The sequence below is a fragment of the Spodoptera frugiperda genome, chromosome 8, assembly GCF_023101765.2.
Source record: "Spodoptera frugiperda isolate SF20-4 chromosome 8, AGI-APGP_CSIRO_Sfru_2.0, whole genome shotgun sequence".
Lineage (NCBI taxonomy): Eukaryota > Metazoa > Arthropoda > Insecta > Lepidoptera > Noctuidae > Spodoptera > Spodoptera frugiperda.
In genome coordinates, this window is record NC_064219.1 from 8,809,903 (window position 1) to 8,834,495 (window position 24,593).

The 24,593-nt window shown below is 35.8% G+C and overlaps 4 protein-coding genes across 6 annotated transcripts; 2 read left to right on the plus strand and 2 right to left on the minus strand.

Moving 5' to 3' along the window:
- Positions 1-195: 195 nt before the first annotated feature.
- LOC118275603 (DDB1- and CUL4-associated factor 10 homolog) lies at positions 196-12,422 on the minus strand. Of its 3 annotated transcripts, none has more exons than XM_050695260.1 (11): positions 11,977-12,422; positions 9,670-9,783; positions 8,946-9,315; positions 8,320-8,475; positions 7,770-7,829; positions 7,267-7,427; positions 5,462-5,576; positions 4,397-4,461; positions 1,842-1,964; positions 1,281-1,425; positions 196-1,085 (listed from the first exon to the last, which is right to left on the minus strand). In XM_050695260.1, the coding sequence occupies exons 1-11, from the start codon at positions 12,198-12,200 to the stop codon at positions 816-818; spliced, it is 1,803 nt and encodes a 600-aa protein (XP_050551217.1). In that variant the 5' UTR covers positions 12,201-12,422; the 3' UTR covers positions 196-815. The 3 variants fall into 3 exon arrangements, with proteins under 3 accessions (XP_050551217.1, XP_050551216.1, XP_050551218.1); XM_050695259.1 differs by having other exon boundaries at positions 4,397-4,479; XM_050695261.1 differs by lacking the exons at positions 4,397-4,461; positions 5,462-5,576.
- Positions 12,423-12,664: 242 nt separating this feature from the next.
- LOC118275427 (ubiquitin-conjugating enzyme E2 J1) lies at positions 12,665-14,758 on the plus strand. The gene has a single exon (XM_035593375.2). The coding sequence runs from the start codon at positions 12,853-12,855 to the stop codon at positions 13,603-13,605; it is 753 nt and encodes a 250-aa protein (XP_035449268.1). The 5' UTR covers positions 12,665-12,852; the 3' UTR covers positions 13,606-14,758.
- A 483-nt stretch (positions 14,759-15,241) lies between these two features.
- On the minus strand, positions 15,242-17,690 carry LOC118275426 (eukaryotic initiation factor 4A-III). Its single transcript, XM_035593374.2, has 5 exons — positions 17,353-17,690; positions 16,913-17,248; positions 16,244-16,466; positions 15,888-16,142; positions 15,242-15,657 (listed from the first exon to the last, which is right to left on the minus strand). Exons 1-5 carry the CDS (start codon positions 17,501-17,503, stop codon positions 15,405-15,407), a joined length of 1,218 nt encoding a protein of 405 aa, XP_035449267.1. The 5' UTR covers positions 17,504-17,690; the 3' UTR covers positions 15,242-15,404.
- Positions 17,691-18,203: 513 nt separating this feature from the next.
- Positions 18,204-24,296, plus strand: LOC118275349 (uncharacterized). The gene is made up of 3 exons (XM_035593262.2): positions 18,204-18,832; positions 20,179-21,651; positions 21,797-24,296. Exons 1-3 carry the CDS (start codon positions 18,658-18,660, stop codon positions 21,823-21,825), a joined length of 1,677 nt encoding a protein of 558 aa, XP_035449155.1. The 5' UTR covers positions 18,204-18,657; the 3' UTR covers positions 21,826-24,296.
- The last annotated feature ends 297 nt before the right edge of the window (positions 24,297-24,593 follow it).

The window sequence follows — 24,593 nt, forward strand, 5'->3', positions numbered from 1 at the left end:
GTTATCTGAAGTAGAAACGGAAAGTTTTTTTGAAATTTTTATTCGCTTCTTACGATCTGATGAAGTACTTCGTTAGAAATATGAATATGACGAAATTTTACCCAAACAAAACTGTGATACATACATATCACAGTTTTAATATTAGCTCAACATCTGAAACTGATAAGTAGTCAATTGACAAAGGAAACTCAGACACTCGGTAAATTAAAGTTTTATTAAGTAATAACTGCATTATCTCAACCTGGCGGGCGTTCTAGCCGTCCATGGATTGTTTGAGAACATTTACTACATATATATCAAATGTAAGACTATACAAGAGTTGATAAATATCATCTAAAAACTACAATAGATGCCAGTTGTCGCCTCACGCCCGCGCTTACCAGAGCGTAACAAACATTCCGACTACATACACTTATATTCAGCCTTATATATAAATTCCTCATAATAAAATGTGACTATTGTAACTGCAGAATTTAGGAAAGTCACTAAACTCTACTGATTACAGACATCCAAATGCAGAAATGGCAAAGTTTTCATACTGATATTCTACTTAAGAGAAAATTATCTAAAATAATTATCTGTAACGTAAGTATCAAAGCCTTCTACTTAACTGATACTGACTGCTTAGATCACTATATTTGTTGGATTGGATGCTATGTCAAATATTATCATGATTCTTTGATCAGTACTACGTCAGTCACAGTTTAAGTATGTCAGACCGACAAGTCAGGCAGTATGGAAGAAGCTGAGCCGCTGAGGCAGTTATAAAATGTGAAATTTGTGATAAGTACAGAATGATCCATACAGTATTTGTATTAGAATTCTCCGCTGAAGGGTTGGTACCACACTATCTTGCCTTCGAGGCAGCCCGTGACGAGCATGTGGTAGCGCGGGGAAAACTTGGTGCTGACGACGAGGTCCTGGTGGATGCCGAGGCTCTGGCCTATCTCTGTTAGCTGCGTGGGCGCGGTCACACCCTGCACCGTGTAGGGGAGCTCCGAGCAGTCCTCGTTGAGGGCGAGGAGTCTCATTCCCCGCCCAAATGGAGAGCACACGATGCGGCCGTCAGATGAGAAACATAATTCCTGTAATAAAGTTTTTTATGTTTTACATAATGTTTACTACAAATTGGGGTTTATATAATTTTGTGCCCAACTCTATAAAAATGATTTACCTAAAACGATGTGTTAATCATTAAATAATATTAACAATAATTAATATTTATTCAAGTCTACGTCCATATTCCATATTGTAATATTCTCAAGCGTATAAGACCGTACCTTTATAAAACCTCTTCCTTCATTAGTTTCCTCTTTGAAGTATAGTAGCCGCTCTTTGTTTTGTCGGATGTTATTTTTGCTATGGGTGTCACTAGGTTCAGGGTCGCGTGGCGGAGTCTGCCCTGACGTTGATGGCGTTATACTTCTGCAAAATATTTAAAGCATATTAGATAATTATTTAATTGATAAATATTACTTTTTAGGTAAGTAGAGCGGAAGACACAATGGTCTCGCGGACCGCAGACGACTGCTGCGCCTACGCGATAAGCTAATCAAGTAATAAAAAAGTATGGGATGTTAATGCGTTCGCATCAGCATCGATAGTGGAAGAACGTGAACCGAAGCAATATCTTTTTTCAATGTTTTTATAAATGTTTGGTTTTACTCGTATTTTTAACTTTCAAACCTTCAAGAAAAGAACAGATTCCTTTTTAAAAGGACAGCAACACATTTATGACTCCTCTGCCTGGTGTTAAGTGTCTATTTGCATAGCTGATCGCGTTACCTAACGTCTGTTCGTTTGCCACCTATTCTAAAAGAAAAGAGTGTTGTCTATTTTACCTCGGTGGTTCACCATCGCCAAGTCTTCGATTGAGGACGGGCCGCGCCACCGGTATTGCAGGGTTGATGCCCGAGTTGATGCCAGTTATACGCTGCATGTTGAAATTACGCCGCACTTGCCCTCTGCATTAATTTAAAGCTTTAATTAATATCCATACGGGTTACATTTGTGTAGCAAAATTTTAATATTAGTTCTTAAAACTAAAGTGAACATTTTGTCTTTCTATGCCTGGTGTACTCGGCAAGCATTCTAAATGGTGATTAATTTCTCGTCTCTTCACTAGCACATCAGCGAATAATTATTTATTTACCGATTTATCTCACAAAATATTATTAACTGCCTTGTCGTATCGAGTAAGTACAAGTTTCTAACTAAACCAAATATACTGACACATAAGTGAGACTTATTAGAAACTACATGTGAACAACAACATATAACTATGCTTTATAGTAAACACTGGCTCATTACTCATTATATGCAGGAGTGAATCGGATACACTTTATTTTTACAGTAAATGAAACCATGTCTATAACAAAAAGCAAGCAAATACTATGACCGCAGCTAAGTAATAATAAAAAGACTAAAAATAAGACTAACTACTATAGATTTCTAGATACTGATGTAACGTGATTGCATGATGCGAAAAACTAGTTCAAAGTTAGTATAACAAATATTATCGTGTTATTAGTTGCCTGAAGTGTTTTGTGACTGACTTACCTCCTGTAGGCGGAATTAGTAATTAATATTACGCCAGAGATAATTACTTAAGGTACTATTCCATATTTTAGTGATGTTAGAGGTATACACGGTCAGTCTCAATAGCTTATCTGTCACTTATTTTGGCTAGTAAAGTTAAAATTAAGGCACATACCTTTTATATACAATTACACATAACAAAATGTGACAAAATCATATCTGGTATTTGAGGGCTTAGTACGAATTTGTTTTACGTATAACGAGATCGAAACGAGAGCGCGTTCGGCGCTGATTGGTTTGTTCTTTTGTGTCGGCCAATCAGAGTGCTGAAAGTGTTTTCGTTTCGTTTTCGGTCAACGTAAAGCAAACTTGTACTAAGGGTACTGAAGTTATTGAGACTGGCCGTAAGACACACAGCTAAAGTAAATAAAATAACATGAAAAAATCTTTAAAAAGAAACTGTCGTCTACACAAATTATATGTTTACAATTGGTTCTTTAGCTCCACTACTAATTTATATTACTCAATAGTTTTTATATTGGATAGTTGATTGGATAGTATTGAATTAATTGATTCAAGCAGATTTTGTAGGATTGCAGTCTGTATTAATAATTTAAAGATATACAATAGTATTTTCACGCATATCTAATTAAGAGGAAGACGATCGATTTAGTTAAAAGTATTTGTCATTAACTGACTGAACACCTCGTCTATCGGTAAACGAGACACAATAGAAAACACATTGTGTATGGAAAAAGATGAAAAATATATGAGAGTCAGCCAGAATTTGAAAATCAGTGGTAAAATATTAAACCAGGTAAAGTGCCGCAGCTATCTTAAATAGTACAAGACTACAAGACATGTTATCCGATACAAGTACTCTACAAAGCTAGTGTTATCCAATGATCTCTCTCGTTAATTCCATATACATTATTTAAAGCTAGCATTTGTGTATTTTAAGCATGCATTACAAGCCAAAAGCCAATAATACTATAATAAATGCGTGTAATATCTCAATAAGGTAAACTAATAAATATATATAGTAATAAGGTGTATTAAAAGCCAATTAAATGCCGAAAGAAAACTGTTGAAGGCAAATCCTTGGCTAAGCGTATAAAATAGAAAACTAGCCCGTATAAAATCATTGGCCATAAAATCAGTAGCCTTTTTTGAAACAAGAGACTGTATTTACGCCATTGTTTTACTTTTTGAACGCCAGAGTCGGCTATAGACGACAAACACAAAACTGGACTTTAAATACATAACGCCATATCGGACAACGTTGTCCGACAATAGTGTCAGAATAGCCTTTAACAGTTTTTTGTTGGCAGTGAAAGGCTTAAAATACATAACGTTTCCTTATCAGTTGTTATGGCTTAGGCTAGTTTTTGTTTATAGTCTATACCCGACGGTGGCGCCCAAAAGGTTTAGGTGAATTGTCAATACCCTTAGTACAAGTTTGCTATACGTTTAAAGTAATCGAAACGAGAGCTTGTTTGGCGCTCTGATTGGTCGGTTCGAATAAACCAACCAATCAGAGCGCCGAACGCGCTGTACATTCGATTATTTTAAACGTAATATTAAGGGTAACAGTATATTAATGCCCGTTTTCACCAACCTCCACTACTATAAAGTTTGAAGACCGCTAAGATAGGTGACACTGAGTGACATTGTGGTTTTTACCGAACTATAAGTGACACCTAACAGTACAAGTAAAGAGTTAGTTTAGGTGCTCCCATAAGCTAAGTGACTTTTAGTTAAGCGATAGTTTAGGGGTGGTTGGTGAAATCAGCCATATGATGCGTGTTACAGATCATGCAGTGTGTAGGTATATATTGTAATCTATCTCTGCCCTCACCTTTGGTACATTTCCTGCAGTATTCTCTGCTGTTTGACCGTGATGGCCGCCTCCCACAGGTCATTCTGTATACCAGACATACCCTGAGAAATTTGTTTGTATTCATACTTCTTTATAATGTCTCTACCTACTCCAGGAAGTTCAGGATAACTCGATTTGTTTTATTCGTCATGGATAAAATGTCATTTCAAATAATTGAAACATCTTTTGGCTTTTTGTATCGGTAAATATAATGGAATTTATTATAGATAAGCTATCTACTTATTTGTGGAAGAATATTGGAAGCCAGACTGACGGCACTAATAAGAAGTTCCAACTGTTTTTATATCTAAGCAAGAAAATAATTTATATTTTAAGTCTCGTGTAGTTGTTATATGCATGACAGATGCATTATGTACATATTTTGTCACTGCGCATAGGTTTTATTTTATGTATAAAATAATTTTATATTGTACAATGTAAAGTTGTAAGACTGGCATGATAATTATTTTAAGGAAAACCTTGGCAAACCCATGCTAAAAATTAAAAGAATTATCATTTAGTAAGTAGAGACATTGTGTTACACGAGTGTGAGTGAAAGAGAGTACTTAAGTTAGTGTGTGCCATACATTTAGCCATGCTTACGTCATTCAACGGACAACACTTTCGACCGCCAAAAAGGTTATAATATAAGTAATATAATCCGGTAGAAATTTTAACTTTGACTAGTGATAAATTACATATTTCACAATTAGTTGACCAAAAATATATATTACAGAAATAATTTAATATTGTACAACCAATACTGCTTTGAAAAAATAATATTAAGCCCACTTTCAAGTTCGACTTAGCGGGGCTCCTACATCACAGTGTTCCCAATTTTGGTGCAGAACTAGGCCTGCAATTTCCGTGGCGTATATTACGTCATAGTTCCAAAAATATACATCCTTGTTTAACCACTTGTATGTCGGTATATAAGACACAATAGAAAACACATTGTGTCTCGCGTAGATCTGCGTTCCGACAGACAACGGGTTAATAAGCGGTATCTAGTAAATAGTAAAAGAGGTCATGGGGTGTGCTTACCCCGGAAAGACGGGAGGGCTGCACTGAGCTGGGGTTGGCAGGCGCGTTGCGCGACGAGCTGGGCCCCGGGCCCACGACATCACCGTCCATAGTTAAGTTAACGTGAGTCATCGTCCTGCCGACAAACGTACGATCTTTAATTTCAGTTTAGTTACGAACGGATCCATTATACAATGTGATAGGGGTGGGACTTCTAACCCGTTAAGGCTGAGTACTACATCTAATTTTATCGACAAAAAAATAATATGAGGGGTTAAACCCCCAATGGATAATATTGAAAAATAATGATTTTTTCGGTAAAAAAGATTCACAAATGATTTTTTTCTCACCAAAACATTATCAAATATATGAAAAAAGTAATGAATTAGTTAGCCAAGGTACCGTTTGTTGTTTTTTTTTTTCTACGACGCATACAACCTTTGATATCAAAAATAATTTTTAGGGGGGGGATTCGACGCCCCTTCGACCCCCGATTTTTGTCGATAAAAGTAGTTGTAGTACTCAACCTTAACGGGTTAGAAGTCTCACCCCTATCACATTGTATAATATTAATATCAAAACACAACGCGTCAAAATAAATTCTTCGCATATTTTCTCTGTGGCGGCAAGCATTTTTCTTAAACATGGTAACAAAGCTACACGTGTCTACTAAATTAATCTTTAGAATCTTTTGGTTTACGACCGACCATTAGAGTTTCAATGATTATTATTTTTATTGGTTTTAAAATTCAATAACTGGCGACAATTTCAAGCACCCTAATAACATAAAAAGAGGGAATACAAAATATTAAAAAGGAAAATCTCAATAAACGAAATTTTATACTATCCTAACAATACAATCTACTTTATAAAGTATGTTCACGGCGGTGTCACAGAATATATAAATCAAATTGAAACACATTACTTAAAAAAATAAAAAATGGAAGTCAGAAATATCTTAAAAAACGGACTCTTTATAATTTTATTATCAAAAGAATCTTCTTTAACAATTTGATTAATAAGTATGTTCTGAGACACCTTTTAATAAGAGGATTATTTCAAGCTTCAAGCTTAATTTGTGTCACATGTAAAGTATTATTTGGTAAAGTGGAGATAAAGAACCTTTAGTACTAGATCCTACAGAAAACTGGCTGGTTATAGAGTAAAACCTACCATTGGAAGGTATAAAACCTATTTAGAGTATTCTAATTACAAACAGCAAAAGCGCATAAATACCTGTTTAATAGATCTAAAACTATATTTCTTTGTAATAAAGTCGAAAATCTATTGTGGGATTTCGAGATAGTTTGATCTGTATAATTTTACAACTATAAAGTTCAAGATTTTAAATATAATAATGTATAAGGAAGCAATGAGAGCTAAATACAATTTAGTTTTCGATTTAATGAGGATTATGACTTTTGCTCTTACTAGATGGCGTTAGTACTGCAAATGGTCCACTTGATAGTTGGCAGTAATAAACAAATATACTAAATTTCAACTTGTAATAAGCAAATATTTAAAAATAAACAAGACTATAATCGACACTACTGCCATCTAGCAAACGCAAAAATGTTTTCCCTAACTAATGTACTATAGAATGGCGATGACGTCACAAGAGACAACCAAAACTTAACAACCAACCTTATAGCTGACCAGTCACCAATGAAGACCTAGCATTCCATATTAAAAATTTACAACATCTAATAGATGAATAAAGCCTGTCATGCAAATGAAAATGTATCTTGACTGACTAAACACAAAGAATAATTTAGTAATAAGTAAAAAAAAAAATTGTAGATATTGTTAGTAAAATGAAAACTCACATAGGATTGATGTGATGCATCCGATTTGTTCTGTAGTACCTCGGGCGCCGCCTCACAGGTCGTGTCCCTGGGTGCGTGGTGCCGCCGCCAGATGGCGACGTGTCTCGCGTACTCTTATCACTCACATCAGGAATAGTCTGAATATCGTGGATGCATGTCCACTGCAAATGCAAGTGTGAATTAGAAGATAGTTTTAATACTCGACTGTGCGGTTGGCGCGGTGGGTGACTGGTGCAACGTGTACGGGTTAGATTCCCGCACGGGGCAACTCTTTGTGTGAACAACAAATTGTTATATTGAGTCTGGGTGTGATGTGTATGTGACGTCGTGAACGCACCCACGATGGGTTTTTTTTTTCGTTTTTTCTTTCTGTTTTCTCTTGTTGAGGATAAAACGAAACGGTGATAAAGGTTTTCCAGTCGATTACATCAGTGAATCAGAATAAGGAACAATTACGAAGAATGACTCAATAAAGGAAACATAAAATAAAAATAAAATCTTACCTCTGATTTGTCATCGTGACTGATATTTCTACTCAAAGCGCTCCAACCTTGGGGATGAACCTGAAATCATAATAAAACTAAATTATACTTTCTAATTTTGTATGATTACTAAGAATGGTAATCGTTCGTCATTAATCAAGTCCTACATAACTTATAGTGCTATAAATAAATAATATTTATTTGTAGAAGCATAAAAGTAGAAGAACTTGTACTTTTAGGCCAGATAAGTAAAATATTAACTGTAATAGCCTAGCTACTACCAGCGACTTCACACGCGTTCCCATGGGATAAAAAGTACGTAAAGAAATGGACAGAAAGCTCAAACTCAAACTCAAGTTATTTATTGCATTCATGTGTACATTTAGATGACACATAATTAGGGGCATTTGTCTCAAACTAATAGTGTACAAAGGGATCATCTAAATCTGGAAGAACTAATAGCTTATAAGCAAGCTTATAGGCAAGTTGCATTTGTGCAATCTGTAGGAGGTCTACATGAAACCGATTGAGAGTAGTAAAGAAGAACAATTTCACTTAAAAAGGCTTTTACCTGTAGAGAGCTGACCACCTCAGCGTCATTTCCATCAGGGAAGTCCGAGATGAATTCGACGCGGTTTTCCTTCCGACTGCTATCGAAGAGGTGATCGTACATTGCGGCTATGGGTATAGGCTGCCTGCTCATTTGCATCAACCTATATAGATTTGGCTGGAATAAAAAAATATTGTTAATACTTTTAGTAGTTTAAACACCTTCTCGCAATAAATAAGAAAAAGTTAATGACTGCTTGGTTGCCGCGGTGGCTGGGTAACCAGCTGTCCCGCAATGTGTAGCGGGTTCGATTCCCGCACGGAGCAACACTTTGTGTGATCCACAAATTATTGTTTCGGGTCTGGGTGCCATGTGTATGTGAACTTGTATGTTTGTAAACGCACTCACGACACTGGAGAAAATTCTAATGCGGGGCAACGTTTAAAAAAAAATTAGGTAATTAATTAATATTTTCTGCAGCACACAAAGTTTGCAATAGTCCTTGAAGTTAGTCAATGAAAGTAAGTAGGTCAACGATAAGTGATTAGCGAACGGTACGTACTATAAGGATAAACCTCACTGCCAGCTTAAGGAAATAAGCAAGAAATCGTTACGAAATTGTCAAGGTTCTAAATTACAAAGCTTACCTTAAAACCATGTAAATCTTGTGATAGGGTATTTAGATTCAGGTCATGTATTATTATAATAAGTCCTCCAGTCGTACACATTATCATTTGCTTCGAGTCGGGAGACAGTCGACATCGCATCAAACTCGATGTATGAAATACTCTTTGGTATATTAGGTTGTACTCTGTATAGGAATTTATGTCCCATGTGTATATACTACCGTCTAGCCCAGATGTGACTAGCAATTTGTCTTTAACTGAGAATTCTATATTTTTGACCCATTTCGAATGACCTAGTAGTGTTCGTATTTTCTTTTTGAGATTTCGAACGTCCCATAGTGCTATTGTGGTATCGTCTGAACATGTTGCAAACATACGGCCATCGAGGAACCTAGAAAAAGGTTGAAATTAAAAATCAAGGTAAAGATGAATGCTAAAATCAAACAGGATATAAAAAAATATGGCCTGTTGTGCTTAAAACATTTTCAAGTGATCATAAATGATTAGGTAGTTGGAAAGCAGATTATAGTCTCATCTCTTCTAAATAGGTTATAACTGCAAACATTGACATGAAAAATTGTAGTATGACTACTTTCTATCCTGTTAACGCTAGGGAAGCCCCTGGTAAAAGCCTATAGACAATAAATCACATTAGTGCAATGCACAATATCTTGAAACAATGCAAGGCTTTGTAGAGATCACTCCTATAAACTAAATTCCACACAGTACTTATAGCAATACTTACTTAACACAGTTGACACAATCAGCATGGGATCCGACTACAGTATGTATCTTCTCACGGTTGAGGGGGTCAAATATTTGTATAGATTTCTTTTCACAAGCTGCTACTAATAATGAGCTGAAAAAAATATGTAAAATTTTACATGTTTTCTTTTTAAATCACATTTTTGATTTGTTTTTTAATTTATTAGCAGAAATAATGTGTAGAGTGGCCATAGAGAGGCCAGAATGGAAAAGATTGGAGGAGGCCTTTGCCACCTGGCAAACGGACATGCAGAAGTGGAGGAAGAGTGCATTGATAGCTTAAGTTATTTGTCCGAATAAAAAGGCTATAAATAAATAAAAAATAAAATGTTTAAGAAAGTTTATTGACTGCCTGACAGTAAAAACACCCCATATCACAAGTAAGTTCAACTTAGTCAGTCAGTAAAAATCACATTCTCTTTAATTCCTTAGATTTGGGCTCCATCGCCTACAACAGAGTTGGCAAACCTTTCCATTGCCACTGCCATTTTTGGATAAATAAAAAACCTTTTAAAACTAAGTTTCAACTTTAATTTTTTTTTTTTTTTTTATGGAACAAGCCGGCAATCGAGCAGACGTATTACCTGATGGTAAGCAATCGCCGCCGCCCATGGACACTTGAAACACCAAAGGCGTTACAAGTGCGTTGCCGGCTTTTTGGGAGTTAGGAATTTATGTTCGGGAATCGGGGATGGGGAAGATTGGGAAGGGGGAATTGGGCCTCCGGTAACCTCACTCACACAACGAAACACAACGCAAGCGTTGTTTCACGTCGGTTTTCTGTGAGGCCGTGGTATCACTCCGGTCGAGCCGGCCCATTCGTGCCGAAGCATGGCTCTCCCACACTTTAATTTATGCCAGCTAAGGACCTAAAACACCATGGCTTAACAGTTTTTAGTTGGAACTACAGAAAATAGGGAAAAGTGTAACAAATAAGTTGGTCTATTACCATTTGTCCTCATAGAATACTCATTATTAGTTTAAAAAAACAGATGGGTTCTCTCTTATTTCTTCTCAAAAATAACATCTAACATATCGACACGTCCTAAGTATAAGTAAGTAACTGAAAAAGTTAAATTTTACAGGAGAGCGAATTTAAGATTGCAAAAATTATAAATTGTCATATCTTTGTCATTTTAAGGATTTATGGTTTGAAATTTGGTAACTGAGTTTAAAATTAAGTACAGTTTATGTTTACAAGGAAATTTTGTTTGTAAAGGTTTATGGTTTTGTTTTATAACACATAGATAATTTTACTCCGGTCTTAGAATGTATCAAAATACTCCAACTGCCACATCCACACTTTTTCAATGGAATATTTATCGAATATTTTACGCGATATCCATGGAATAAGTAGTTAAGTGCCTAGATACATTTTACAATTAAAATTGAATCCAGTGTATAAATGTGTAACTATGTAGATACACACTTATGCACCGGGAATGGCTAAAATTCCATAATAATTATCATTAGGACTTACCTTGTCTAGGTGACGAATAAATCTCATTTGGTGGTGACATGGTGAGATTCTGTCGCCTTTTAATTGCATTTTGCTTTAACGATACTAAGAATTTATAGCGTTCACTATATTAATAAAATATAACGCACCGCTCGCGCGTGCCGCTCGCTGTTACCGCGAAGAACTGAGCGAGCGGCAGATGCCTGCACCCCGCGTCTCGATCCCCCGCGTACTACTATTTAACTGGAACTTCCATATTTGTACGTTGTATTTATTTCCTAGCTAATTCAGATAAATACTTATGCGTCTGAAAAAAACCATGTTCGGCTGTTACAATTTTTTTGATATTTTTTTATTGGATAGATACAGGTACGTTGAAGCTAAAAATGCAATAAAAACCATTTCGTGTATCTGGCAGATACATACTTATACTTAGCGGGTGTCGATATGTATCTATACTAATATTATAAAGCTGAACAGTTTGTTTGTTTGACATTAATTATCTATGTTAACTAATGTGTTATCTCATCACTAATATTTTTTTAATTAATCCTCAAACAATTAATGTTGTTTTGGAATTTTGGAGACTGGTTCCTACAAGTGAACTTATTACTAAATACATTTAAAAAATAAGTACCAAACTTGAAATAACTAGTACACTTAAACAAGTATTCTAAAAAAAATAATATTATTTCCTTGAATCCAGGAAGTAAGATTGGTCTGAAGTAAATTATTAAAGTAACCAAACTGGATGTGATTTTAGAATGGTATTGAAGTGAAGCCAAAGTCAAGGTTCTATTACGTCGTTAAAACAATGCAAGTACTTACCCATCCGGGGAAAATTCAAGGTTGAAAATACCACCAGTCGGGGGAGTCTTCGTTCTGTCAGCTTCCCATGATGCGACAGGCTTAATGCCGCAGTATAGGCTCTTGGCAATCGCATCACCTGATCCAATAGTAGTTTGATAACCCATCTCATGGTCCCTTAGACGATAGGGATTAAATGCAGAATTCCTCGCCATGTATAGCTGATGCTCTTTCATGTTGCCCATTATGTGTTGTTTTTAATTAACACAAGCTTTGCACACAATACGAAGGTTTATGTAGTTAACATTACACTGATAGAAATGTGGTTGAAAATAATTTATTACATCTTTTCCACATTATTTTTTCCTTATAAAACGTAAGAATAGTATGAACAAAAACCCACAACTCTCACAATCAACAATTTCTGCTGCCCGAAAATACTCTGTGATTTCTCGATTTGACAGTTCAATTTTTTATTTTCCTTCGAGGTTTTAAAAATATTGCCATCTATAAATAATACTAAAATCTAATGTCGTTGACTCTGATGGTCTCTGATATTTAACTCTAATATGTTGACTGATAAATAAATAAATAATATTTTTAATGTCATGATTATCGATATAACATAAAGAAAAAATTAGCAATGCAAAAAAACGGAAATTAGTTTCACTTTTATAACATGGCAATTTGGTCAGCTGCTGTTGCTGGTAGTTTTGCATTGAAACTGACAATCATCTGACGTATTATTTGACAATTTCTGTGGCCATACACAAAAGGATTTTGTTATCAAATTTTCCTGTGATTACATCAATAACATACGTGTACCTCTGCCTTTCAGTTGCGTCATTATAATTATCATCTGTCAGTTGTTCCTACCTGTTGTATATTTTGTAGAAAATGGCAGAAATAAGTGAAAAATACAATACAAAATGTCCTGGTGTGAAACGTCTTATGAGAGAAGCCATGGAGCTAGCGGAGGCCACAGAGGAATATTGTGCACGTCCTTTGGAAGACAACTTGTTTGAATGGCATTTCACCGTACAAGGCCCTAAAGGTACAGATTTTGAAGGTGGTATCTACCATGGTAGAATATTATTGCCTAAGGAATATCCTATGCACCCGCCTCATATAATACTTTTAACGCCAAACGGAAGATTTGAAGTAAACAAAAAGATTTGTTTATCGATCTCTGGCCATCACCCCGAGACTTGGCAGCCATCCTGGTCAATAAGAACTGCTTTATTGGCTTTGATTGCTTTTATGCCAACTCCAGCTGAAGGTACTATTGGCTCGCTCGACTATTCGCCTGCAGAGCGTAAAATACTTGCGAAGAAGTCTGTAACTTGGGCATGCCCACAATGTGGTGAAATATCTGCTCTATTGTCATCAACGGCAGCAAAGCCAATTACTGAGGAAGAAAAATCAGTGTTAAATCAAATTGCTTTCAAAGCAGAAGAGGAACAGACTGCCAAGCCCCCAGAAGAGCCTGTTGTGGAGCCAGAACCTCAAGTGTTGGAGTCATCTGAACCTACTAATAGCTTTTTGGATCAGCTCACTGAAATACTGGTTGCTTTGTTGGTTGGAGCAATTGGTATTTTCATTTACAGACGCTGGAATGCACACTACCCTGCTTCCGAGACAGAGCTGTAACTTGTAACACATTTTTGATATTAGGGCCTAAGAATAATTTTGAAGTATTTGCAAGTGACAACAATTACTTGATGCAGTGCATCCTCCTCTTTTATTATTTATTTATATTATATTATAAGGTAAGAGATCATATTTCAAATTGTGGTGTTCACATAAACTATAACTACTGGTTATAGTAAACATTATTTTTCATTTCTTATGATTTGTCAATTGTGCCTTAAGAATAAGGATATAATACTTATAAGGCATCACATTACCTCTGAGAGGAAATGAAATTGCATCATTCTATAGTTTCATGATTATCTTTTTTATAATAAATGTATTGAAACTCAAGACGCATGTTATTGAAAAATGGAAGATATGTCCAGTTACCTAGTAACATTGAATGTTTATTTATTGTGCATTAAATAAAACTGGATATCCATTAATGAATATCTGCTTGATTATTTCTTGCCGAGATGGTAGTACTATTGTGGACTAAGTGAATGCTTCAAAACTCGGTAGCAGAAGCCCAAAATTTTATAAGATAGTTATGTGATAAAATCTTGAATGTGAGTAACCTACGTTTTTATTGTAAAAATGCCAAATTAAATGGATGAAATTCTTGTTCCTACATTTAAAAATACAAGGACTATTAAATTTATTTTTAACTGTAAAATATGCATTTGTTTCTGGTCATATAATATAAATATTGTTTGAAAACAACACCAGGAGATTGTATTTATAAAATTATTTGTTTGATATAAATATTAAAATGTGACACTAAAATCCTGTTATTTGTAAATTAGATATTTATAATGATGATCTTTTAATATACATAAGATTCCTTCTTGGAAATTACCACTAAATTATTGTTTTGTAAATTATATTATTGCACCATCTAGTAAATAGTTGATTGGACGTTAGTATTGAGTGCAGGCCTCGGCCAGCACTGTTAACATTCCGAGAGCTTAGATGTCTTATTACAATAATCTTTTTGGAATCAACATTTTATTAATAAGTTTTCATTAAGTGAAATTATTGTAGTGATAAGATTATATGTATGTAAATGTATATTACTTTAATTAATGTGTGTAAATTAGTTGTAACTTTGCTTTCAGAACACTGTGTTGCATTGTTTGACTAACATAAACTTTGTAAATTCACTACACAATTTGTGTAATTATTTTATAACCTTAGTCCCAAAACAGTTAATTCAAAAGTTCCAAACTGTAGGAAGTAATGAAGGCTATCTATTGTTATAGTATAAAATAATATGATAATATAAACAATTTCGTAACCATTTGGCTAATTTATATATAATTTTGCATGTTAATATTTCCTAAAGTTTCACAATTTTGTTTATTAATCATTCGGTAATAGGTAATTTACTTATTTAATTTTAATGAGTGCAGTGGCCTTAGTCTATAATCATGTGTGGAGAGACTAATGAATGAATGTTTTTCAACTTTTGAAGCTAAATGAGATGCCTGTGCTATTCAACATCTCATTGTCTATGTCTCTGCCTACTATTAATAAATTACTATTACTTACTATTGATTGCTAGAATCAACTTTGGGAGTTTGAAATACCTACTTATTTACATATGGAATTAAGGATTGGAAAGGTGAATGCTCCTTAGAAATTAAAAGAAATGTTAGTGTTACTTTAAATTTTTATTAAGACATTATATCGAAATACATCTAAAAAGCTTATAGAATAAGGAGTTTGGGTGCTGTTAAATCCTTCACCACGGTGCGTCCAACCAGTTGACTGGGTTACAAAAGATGGTAAATGGTAATAATGTAATGTTTATACATTTATATTAAATCAGCCACATTCATTGGCATCTCATCAATTTGAGTGGAGTAGTACTGTTCAATATCTCTAAGAATCCTGATGTCATCAGATTTCACAAAGTTGATGGCCACACCTTTGCGTCCAAAACGACCTGATCTGCCGATTCTGTGGATGTACAACTCACGGTTGTTTGGCAAATCGTAGTTGATGACTAGTGACACTTGTTGCACATCGATACCTCGCGCCCACACATCGGTCGTAATAAGCACACGGCTGGAAAGTGGAAATATTGCAAGTTAGTCGTGTTATAGAATGGTAGTTGGCAGTTGGAACAATAAACTCAATTACTTTTTAGACCAGAATCTAAAATTTGGATGATTTTTAGTAAATTCAGATAATTATCATTATGGTTGTTTGTATTATGTTTTAATCAAGAATTCATAAACCACATTGAAAATGTAAATTATTAAAAACAAACAACTGTCATCTAAGAATATACATACCTTTGACCAGAACGGAACTCTTTCATAATGTTATCTCTTTCTTTTTGAGGCATGTCTCCGTGCATTGAGCTGACTGTGAAGTTAGCTTCCTGCATCTTTTGTGTGAGCCAGTCCACCTTTCTCTTAGTGTTGCAGAAGATCACTGCCTGAGTGATTGTCAATGTATCATAAAGATCACAGAGGGTGTCAAACTTCCATTCCTCACGTTCCACTGCTACGAAGAACTGCTTGATTCCTTCTAGTGTCAACTCGTCACTGTGAATGAATTTTAAAATTTAGTATGTGATGGTAAATTGTTAAAACAATTTATTAAACATTTTTAATAAATTCCAAAAATACCATGTTCAAATACATACCGTTTGACCAAGATTCTTATTGGATCTGTCATGAATTTTGAGGTCATCTCCAGAATTTCATGGGGCAATGTAGCAGAAATAAGTACTACTTGAGTTGCAGGCGGCAAATAACGGTACACATCATAGATCTGCTCTTTGAAACCCTTGTTCAACATCTCATCAGCTTCATCAAGGACTAGCATCTTGATTGAACGGGTCCTTAATACGCGTCGTCTAATCATGTCTGCAAGTTTAACAACAAAAATACCATTAAATACCACATGTAAAAGAATAAAAGGGAATAAACTATCATAAGTTAATTATTCATTATATGTGTGTAAATTGTATATTGTTTAATAGATTTATGAGATTGAATTGAAATAATATTTTTTCATAATATTATTAGTTATTGATAAATAATTGCCACATAACAATTTTAATTAGAAAATCAAATGGCATACCATATCTATTCAAGATACAGGAATGGGCTTAATAAATGTTAGAACCTTTTCCCATCTATTCAACTCTTGTATTTCATTCATCCCTTTTTATGAATTTATTCATAGTACATACATGGAATCCACCGTTAAGATGACCCACTGACCAAATTGTGAGAATATCTAGATTGGTAATAAATACCACATGTGAAATAATGTGGGGAACGAAGTAGAATAATTAAATTGAACTTACCAAAAACTCTTCCTGGTGTTCCTGACACAACATGCTGACCATAGTCCAGCTTCCTGATATCTTCTCCAAGATTGGTGCCTCCAATACAAGCGTGACACTGAACATTCATGAAGTCACCCAAAGCAAGTATTACTTTCTGGATCTGAGTGGCCAACTCACGAGTTGGCGACAACACCAGGACCTGGGTTTCACGTAAAGTTGTGTCCAAGGACTGCAGAATGGAAATTGAGAATGTTGCCGTTTTACCGGTACCAGACTGGGCTTGAGCTATCACGTCTCTGCCTTTAACGATTGGCAGTATACTTCTTTGCTGAATTGCAGACGGCTTCTCGAAACCTAAAAAATGTGAAAGTAGGTGATGCATTGCCGCGTACAAACAAATTCACAATCTAGTTTTCATTTTACAACAATGTTTTGATATTTAATTTATTTATACGTACCATAAGTATAGATTCCTCGTAGCAACTCATCTCGTAAGCCCATTGAATCGAAAGTTGGTATAACTTCCACATCTTCACTGGTATCAAACTCGACATTCGACAAATCTTCCGTTATTATTTTGCGATTATAAGAAACCTCCGATGAAGTCATCTTGCTTTATTTTGTTTTACAGATCACAAACGATGATATCTTTATAACAACGTATTTTAACACCAAAATATTATGGATACTAATACTAATGAGGTTAGAAATCAGACCATTTCCATTGACTCAAGAAAACAGAAGGAAACGAAACGAATACAGTGCGATGCGCCATCGACAAACGAATGAACCCCGGCAGCCGTGAACCGTCCAATGGGAGTTAGGGTGCGCGGCATTTATTATCACTGTCTCTTTTTAAATCATTATGAACGAAAGAGAGAAAAGATATCAAATTAAAACAAAACATCGAACACCAACATGGCCGCTGCGGCGTAGACCACAGATTATAAGCAAACTTAAATGTATTTGAATGATGATTCATAGAATAATTAAACATTATTAATACTTATTTTGATTGAAATTTAAATTACTTAGTTTAAAATAAGTTGAATTACTTAATTCTAACTTAATAACAATATAAAATACTAATGATCTCTTTACTTCTGTTTGTTCATTAGCTGTTTCTTACAAAAATAAATAAATAAAAATAAATGTTTTGTTGTATTTGCATATACATTAAATAAAAGAATAAATTGAAAATAAAAATTAGCAGTATGAATCGTTAAATCGAAATTAACAAAAAAGAGTTTAGTTGAAATGTAGCGAAAACAAGACGCAATATGTAAGAACGCATTCGGAGTTTCGGACCATTCAGATTTCAAGTTTATTTGTGGTCAAAAGACCGATCATATTTGATTTTGAACGAATCAAAATGGATGCTGGGTGTGAATGAACTATGTACTGAAAAACGAACAGCTTTTTATCGAGTTGTGTCGTGGGCCCGATATTAATTGGGAATCCGGCGTCGCGATTTTGTTTAGCCAATATTGAAATAGTGAGAAACGTAGTGTTCAAGGGAAAAGGATCGACCATAATATCGTTCAATACAGAAGTCACCGTGTCGGTAATGTGTTTATACGAAAGATTTGGTGGAGCCCACAATCCGCAGGTGGCACTAGGATGAGGACTTTGACGGATATATTGTATGTCGATCCGAATTCGCGAGTGTTTAATGCGTCGGTGTTCCCCTGTCTCGGTGCGACATGGCGAGACGGTTCGGACTAAAGTGTCGCTCGCGTGATGTATGAGCGGTCAGACATGAAATGCATATACAGGAAGGAACAAACACAACTCTGACAACATGTACCAAAATGACAGAGGAAGTAGACAGAAGACATGGCGTGAATGGTAACAGCAGCAGTAAGGTTGCGAGTGAGGATGCTCCCGTGAACAGTTCTGCTCTCACAGCTACTGGTGGGAGGCTTAAGTTTTTCAAAGGTGAGTGTTTTGTCACAGATGACAGCTAAACATATTGGAAGACACCTAGTTAGTTAGCTAGAAATTCATTTTACAGCCGCTGGGCCAGTCAGTGTGTTAAGAAAAACTAGAAAGTCATTCATGCTCTGATAAGCCTACATAAGCACATTTGGCTGAGCCGTTGCCAATTGTCTTGAGCACAGCCTCTGTGCTATTGTTGTGAGTTTCGTAAGGTTCTGTAGCCACCGTAGCGGAAACAAACAACTATTTGATAATGTTTTGAAGAACATAACTATTATTAGGAGAATTTAGTAACTTGTTTTTGTGACAACATAGCTTTCGTTGGAATGTTATTAGCATGATTGTAAACTAAGTGTGAATTATGAGGTCAGAATGCTATCTACACTCCAGATAGATGTAAACACCTGCATGCCACTTGTTAACTACTTTAAAAATTGTTGTTTGACAGGAATCAGAAATAACAATTACCAAAATCATGTCATTGTTTTACATAAGATATAACTATAGTCATTTAATTGTTTCTTCAAATGGTGTGACTGTGCTAATGTGGTGTGTATCTGTGATGGTATTTAAAATATAACAGTTCTATTTTATGTAGATTTAACTTTGTCTGTTTTCCTATTTTAAAACCTGATGAAAACTGAATATTACCATATACCATACACCTTATATTTTTCTGAAATGTTTCGTACCTACTTATATGGATTTAATTTACACTCTAATGTGAATTGCACTTGATTCTGTTAGTCAGGTGGATCAAACAAGTGAAAGATATGTCTCTATCACTTGACAAATATCCCAATATAAATACATTGCACAAAACATTAACAAGTGTCAATAATCTATACATTTGTTGCTTGACCTTTGTGTCATGTCTGGTTCCTTATGTCTACCAAATGTGGATCATCTAATGACATTTAAATAGCTACACATAAAATAGGTCAACAATAGCTTCTTGTAATCACTATACCTACATTTACCGAGTTGATTATCAGTGTGTGTCTTAATAGTTTGTACTGAAGTAGATGAAAATTTTATCAATAAACAACGTGAAATAGGAATTAGTATAATTATCATAAGGCATAACTACAAGTGGCTGATGTTGTTAGTACTTGTGACTGAAATATATTCTGGCTATTGATTATTTTGATCTTATCACACATTGTGGATTTACTAAAAATGCTTGGTCATTATGAGAATCAATTAAATTATTATACAAAATTGTTTGATTAAATATTTCATCACTCATTCAGTGACATTAATAATTGTGTAAAAAAATCAGTCTTGGCCACCCCTTTACTGTAAAAGAAAAACAGGTTACGTCAAAGTATGTATTGGTTTTACAGATGGAAAGTTTATTCTGGAGTTGGTGCGCGGGTGCGCACGAGAAGGCGAACGTGCTGGCTGGGTGTCGGTGCCACGTAAGACGTTCTGGCCGCCGGCCGCCGCGCCGCCCACGCCACCCGCAGCAGCGCACCCGCCCTCCGCCTCGCTGTCTGTCTCTGACGACAACAGCTCCGTGCAGTCTTCGCCGTGGCAGCGCGACCACTGCTGGAAGCAAACTGCACCGCGCAGAAACATTTCCAAAGAGTTAGCCATGTACTACTGCCGACCCAGCACTTTGCATACCGCTGCGATCGAGGTGGCCAGCCGGCTTAAGCGCAGGAAACCGTATGACACCACCCACCTGGATGGAATCGTAAATGGGACAAATTCCAGGAAAACATTAACCAATGGAGTTAATGACAAAAAGAATGGCGACGTTGGATCGCCAGAGAACAGGGCTTGTCGGAGTGATGACGTCGTCGACGGCACTGGACCGAAAGTGAAGACCAATTCTGATGACGATCGATGGACTGATTACGATCGAGAAAAATACTATCACATGAAACTAAAGAAACCGTATCAGTATCGTAAGTTAAGGGTTTATAAAAAGACGAAACCTGCGATAAGACGTAAGGAATTGACTAAAACGATAAATAAACTTCGCGATAGAATTTCTTCGCTACCTGTGCCTGTTAATGCGAAATTAGCAAACTGCAGACAGGAGCATATGATGGTTTCTCCGAGAAAACGCATTCTCCGAGAGTTGGAACGAGTAAGTCTTGAAGACCAGAGTATGAAACGTCGAGCCAAAACAGTGCCCGCTTTGAGCACAGCTTCATATCCGCCGTCACCTGGTCCTAGCCACACCACGCACAAACCGGTCGTTGAGACGCCAATACGATCACATAATGGTACGGCAGCACCACGGAAAGAGACGCCAAGTCATGTCTCCAAGAACGTTAGCAGTTATAGTATACACTCTCTTCTAAGTATGCCTGACGACAGCCCAACAAGGAGGTCTCCAGAGGCGAAGCGGTCTCCGCACTCGCATCCACCGTCCCTAAAGACCGAGTCACCATCGAGTGTAAACTCGCCAGACTTGAGTCCAAGCCCAGATAATTACCGTTATCGGTACTCCACGCTAATGGGCTCACCAGGCCAGGGTGGGCTAGCACGTGACTCACCCACACCACCACTGGAGCTAGCTCGCTACCGGGCACCCTACCCGCCGCCCACCTCGCCGTACGGCGTGCGGCAGTGGGGCGGTGTAAGCGTGGGCGCGCAATACCGCGGATCGCCAGCACGCGATGAGTGGGGCCGGGACATGGCCTACATGTATCCGTACTCGTATATGGGCCCTCATTTGTACCGCACACCGCCACCGCCGCTCTGGATGCAGTATCCCATGTCACCCGGAGTGCCGCCGGGCCCTTGGGCTCCTCTGGCGATGCCGCTTACCAACGACCACATACCTAAAGATGAACCTACTTCAGGTGAGCAAAACTTTATCTCATTTTTACTCATCTAAAAATTGGATTACTAGTACCTAATTATTATTAATATACATTACAATTTGAAATAGTAATAACATAGAAACAAAATTTGTCACTATAATTAATATTTTATATGTGGTTTCAGATTTGCCGCTCAATTTGTCGAAACACTGATGTACACGGCGCTGGCGCAAGTCTGACACGTGAGACTGAACACACAAACAAACATTGTTTTAATAAATTCGGTCAATTTCGCTCCGTCGTGCGTGACACGTACACCGAGTCCCGCCATGTTATATGCTACGAAATCTTTCGCGTGTGTTATTGAAGAAAAAAAATAAGCTATTTAGACTTTGAAATTGAGATGTAGCTGATAATATGGCGAAACAGCAATATTCATGATCTATAGGTAAAGTTAATGATGCATGTGGAAGATAAGCACGGTATACTTGTGGTGTCATGTCGTCAATATAATTGTCCAATGAACATTCCACTCACACTCAACGATTGGCGCATGCAGAAATCCAAAAATTAGATCCCACCTAACCCAGCGTATGTGATCGCGCTGTTGCGATTATGTATTTTATATATTGTAACTGTAGCAAATATCTTTTGCAAGCTTGCAAGAATATTTTTGTATAGATTGTCGTTTTCCGACTGAGCACTCTGTTCGGGGATCTATTTACAAACTAATGTATATTACACTGAAATATTATATTTTAGTATAGATGTATGTATGCAGAGTCATGTGTGTATTTTCATACGAAATATTTGTACTGCGAAATAAATATTTTAATATTGGCTATTATTTTAGGGTAAGATTCTAAGATGATCTAAATAAACAAAATACAGTTATCAATTGTTAAATTCAGTGCCTTGAAAGAAATAAAGATATTAAGATCATATTTAATTATAGACGAAAAGTATTACCAGAAATCCTGGCTTCGTCCAAATTTACATTACATAACACATAGGTACTGCTTATATTCATAAAAGTGAAATTTTAATATACTATAATATTTCTAATATTACTCCTGTTCCTTTTTCAATTGCAAAATTCCATATGTTTATGTTCGATCTCATTATTTAATTTAGAAAATAAAATAAAATGAGGTAAAGACTACAGTTTTGGGAACAAATTTGGATGTGTGTTTATGTAACATGTATAAAACTAAGAGACATTGTATATAATTTGTGAATGGTGTATTATTGATGGAAGTTCGAGGCGTAGTTATAACAGAGCATTAATCATTTACGACTTATCAAGTAAGGAGTTTATTACCTTCAAATAATTATTGTAATTGTACAGTATTTTTATAACGAGTATTTTATGTTGTTTACGCTGATGAAGGGAGTCTGTCTTGCAGTAGGTGTATCGGGGAGCGAAGCTGGCCCGCGAGGCCTGCTCGCCTCTGCAGGCTTTGAGATTAAAACGTAGAGCTAGATTTAACTGCAATTTTAGTTGATGTATGGGGTTATGTATTATAAGAACAGTTAAATGACGGTAAGGGACTGACTTCTGATGTAATATTATCATTAATGGAACTGTATAAAATAGTTATATAACCGAAGGCCTATTGTAACGATTGTGTTGTCCTCCAACTAAGTTGACTTAGTCTAAATGTAGCTATAATACATCCTGCTCAATTTTACCCTTGAGTAAATATAGGGAACAACTTTATTTCAATGTTGTGGTATGTGCAGGAGGAAGCTGTATTTTTTATATAACATTTATTTGTGTGAATTGTTTATATAAAAAGTTTTGAGTATATACTACCCACTGGTCCATTATTTTAAACTCAAATATCCTCTGTGGGTTGTATATACTCGAATATTTCGAAATAAAGCTATCTATAGACACAGACTGTATGATGTAATTTGTTTTTGTAAAAAAATATGAAATAACGTAAAATGGTGTGAATAGAATTTGAGGGGTGAATAAATGATGGGAAAATATCCTAACATCTATTCACCCCTCGACTTCTATTCACCCTGTTTTGCTGTGATAAGGCTTATGTTATGATACTACAAAGTCTTCAAAACATAGAGACTAACTCTAAAATATAAAGTAACAGTATTCTTATAAATAGTATGGATATATTTCCGATGGTTAAATTCAACTGTTTTCTGCTTTACCATCGGCATTACTAGGGTACTAAGAACGAAAGAAGAACAGTCAAGTACATTTGAGTGCCATTTGACAACGCGACAACTCTATTGGGGACTTTCACTTTTGTGGCGGTGGCAGTGAAAACAGCTGCTGAAGTTACTGTCGCTATATGTATTGTAATTTCACAGCTACGTGCTACCTTCTGTCGCTATCACCACGATGGTGCGTCTTCTCATTAGGGTTGTCGGTTACAAGCTTTTATTTTAGTATAATTTTTATATAGATTTATAGAAAATGCAGATTTCTCCCAACCACAACATTGTTTTACCGATGTTTTGAAAAATGCTAAAATATTTTTCTACTCGATGATATAACAGAAACTTCAAATATGTGATAGTGCTTTCAAAATAAATAAGACACAATTATCCAGGTGTCTTAAAATCCCCCTAAAATCATATTTATCATACCGAGAAATAGTTATTATCCATTATATTAAGATGTAGTTATTACTCGAATAAATATAACTTTTTAAAAATTCTGTCTTTTCTTTACTGCTACTTGATAAGTAATCTCCTCCTTATCAAGCCTACACATCCATGCCTCACACTCAGACTAGAGATGTGAAACCAGAGTTGTACCCAATACCATTCATCATCATTATCATCATCATCATTGTTATAGTGTGTAACTGTCTTACTGAATTAAAAAAAAATAACTGTTTTTTCAAACTTCCTCCACTACGATTTTCTCCTGTGTCGTAGGTGCATTTACTAACACAATTTCAGATACATATCACACCAAGACTCGAAACTTCAAATTAATGGATCACACA

Excerpts from the sequence above, each read along its gene's own strand:
- LOC118275427 (XM_035593375.2), top strand. The coding sequence starts at position 12,853 with ATGGCAGAAATAAGTGAAAAATACAATACAAAATGTCCTGGTGTGAAA.
- LOC118275603 (XM_050695259.1), bottom strand. The coding sequence starts at position 12,200 with ATGGGCAACATGAAAGAGCATCAGCTATACATGGCGAGGAATTCTGCA. Across the intron at positions 8,476-8,945 it reads AAGATTTACATGGTTTTAAG|CCAAATCTATATAGGTTGAT; the intron begins GTAAGCTTTGTA and ends TTTTTATTCCAG. Across the intron at positions 1,086-1,280 it reads AAGGAAGAGGTTTTATAAAG|GAATTATGTTTCTCATCTGA; the intron begins GTACGGTCTTAT and ends ACTTTATTACAG.
- LOC118275426 (XM_035593374.2), bottom strand. The coding sequence starts at position 17,503 with ATGACTTCATCGGAGGTTTCTTATAATCGCAAAATAATAACGGAAGAT. Across the intron at positions 16,143-16,243 it reads ATAAGAATCTTGGTCAAACG|TGACGAGTTGACACTAGAAG; the intron begins GTATGTATTTGA and ends ATTCATTCACAG. Across the intron at positions 15,658-15,887 it reads GAGTTCCGTTCTGGTCAAAG|CCGTGTGCTTATTACGACCG; the intron begins GTATGTATATTC and ends TCCACTTTCCAG.
- LOC118275349 (XM_035593262.2), top strand. The coding sequence starts at position 18,658 with ATGCATATACAGGAAGGAACAAACACAACTCTGACAACATGTACCAAA. Across the intron at positions 18,833-20,178 it reads GAGGCTTAAGTTTTTCAAAG|ATGGAAAGTTTATTCTGGAG; the intron begins GTGAGTGTTTTG and ends TTGGTTTTACAG. Across the intron at positions 21,652-21,796 it reads TAAAGATGAACCTACTTCAG|ATTTGCCGCTCAATTTGTCG; the intron begins GTGAGCAAAACT and ends ATGTGGTTTCAG.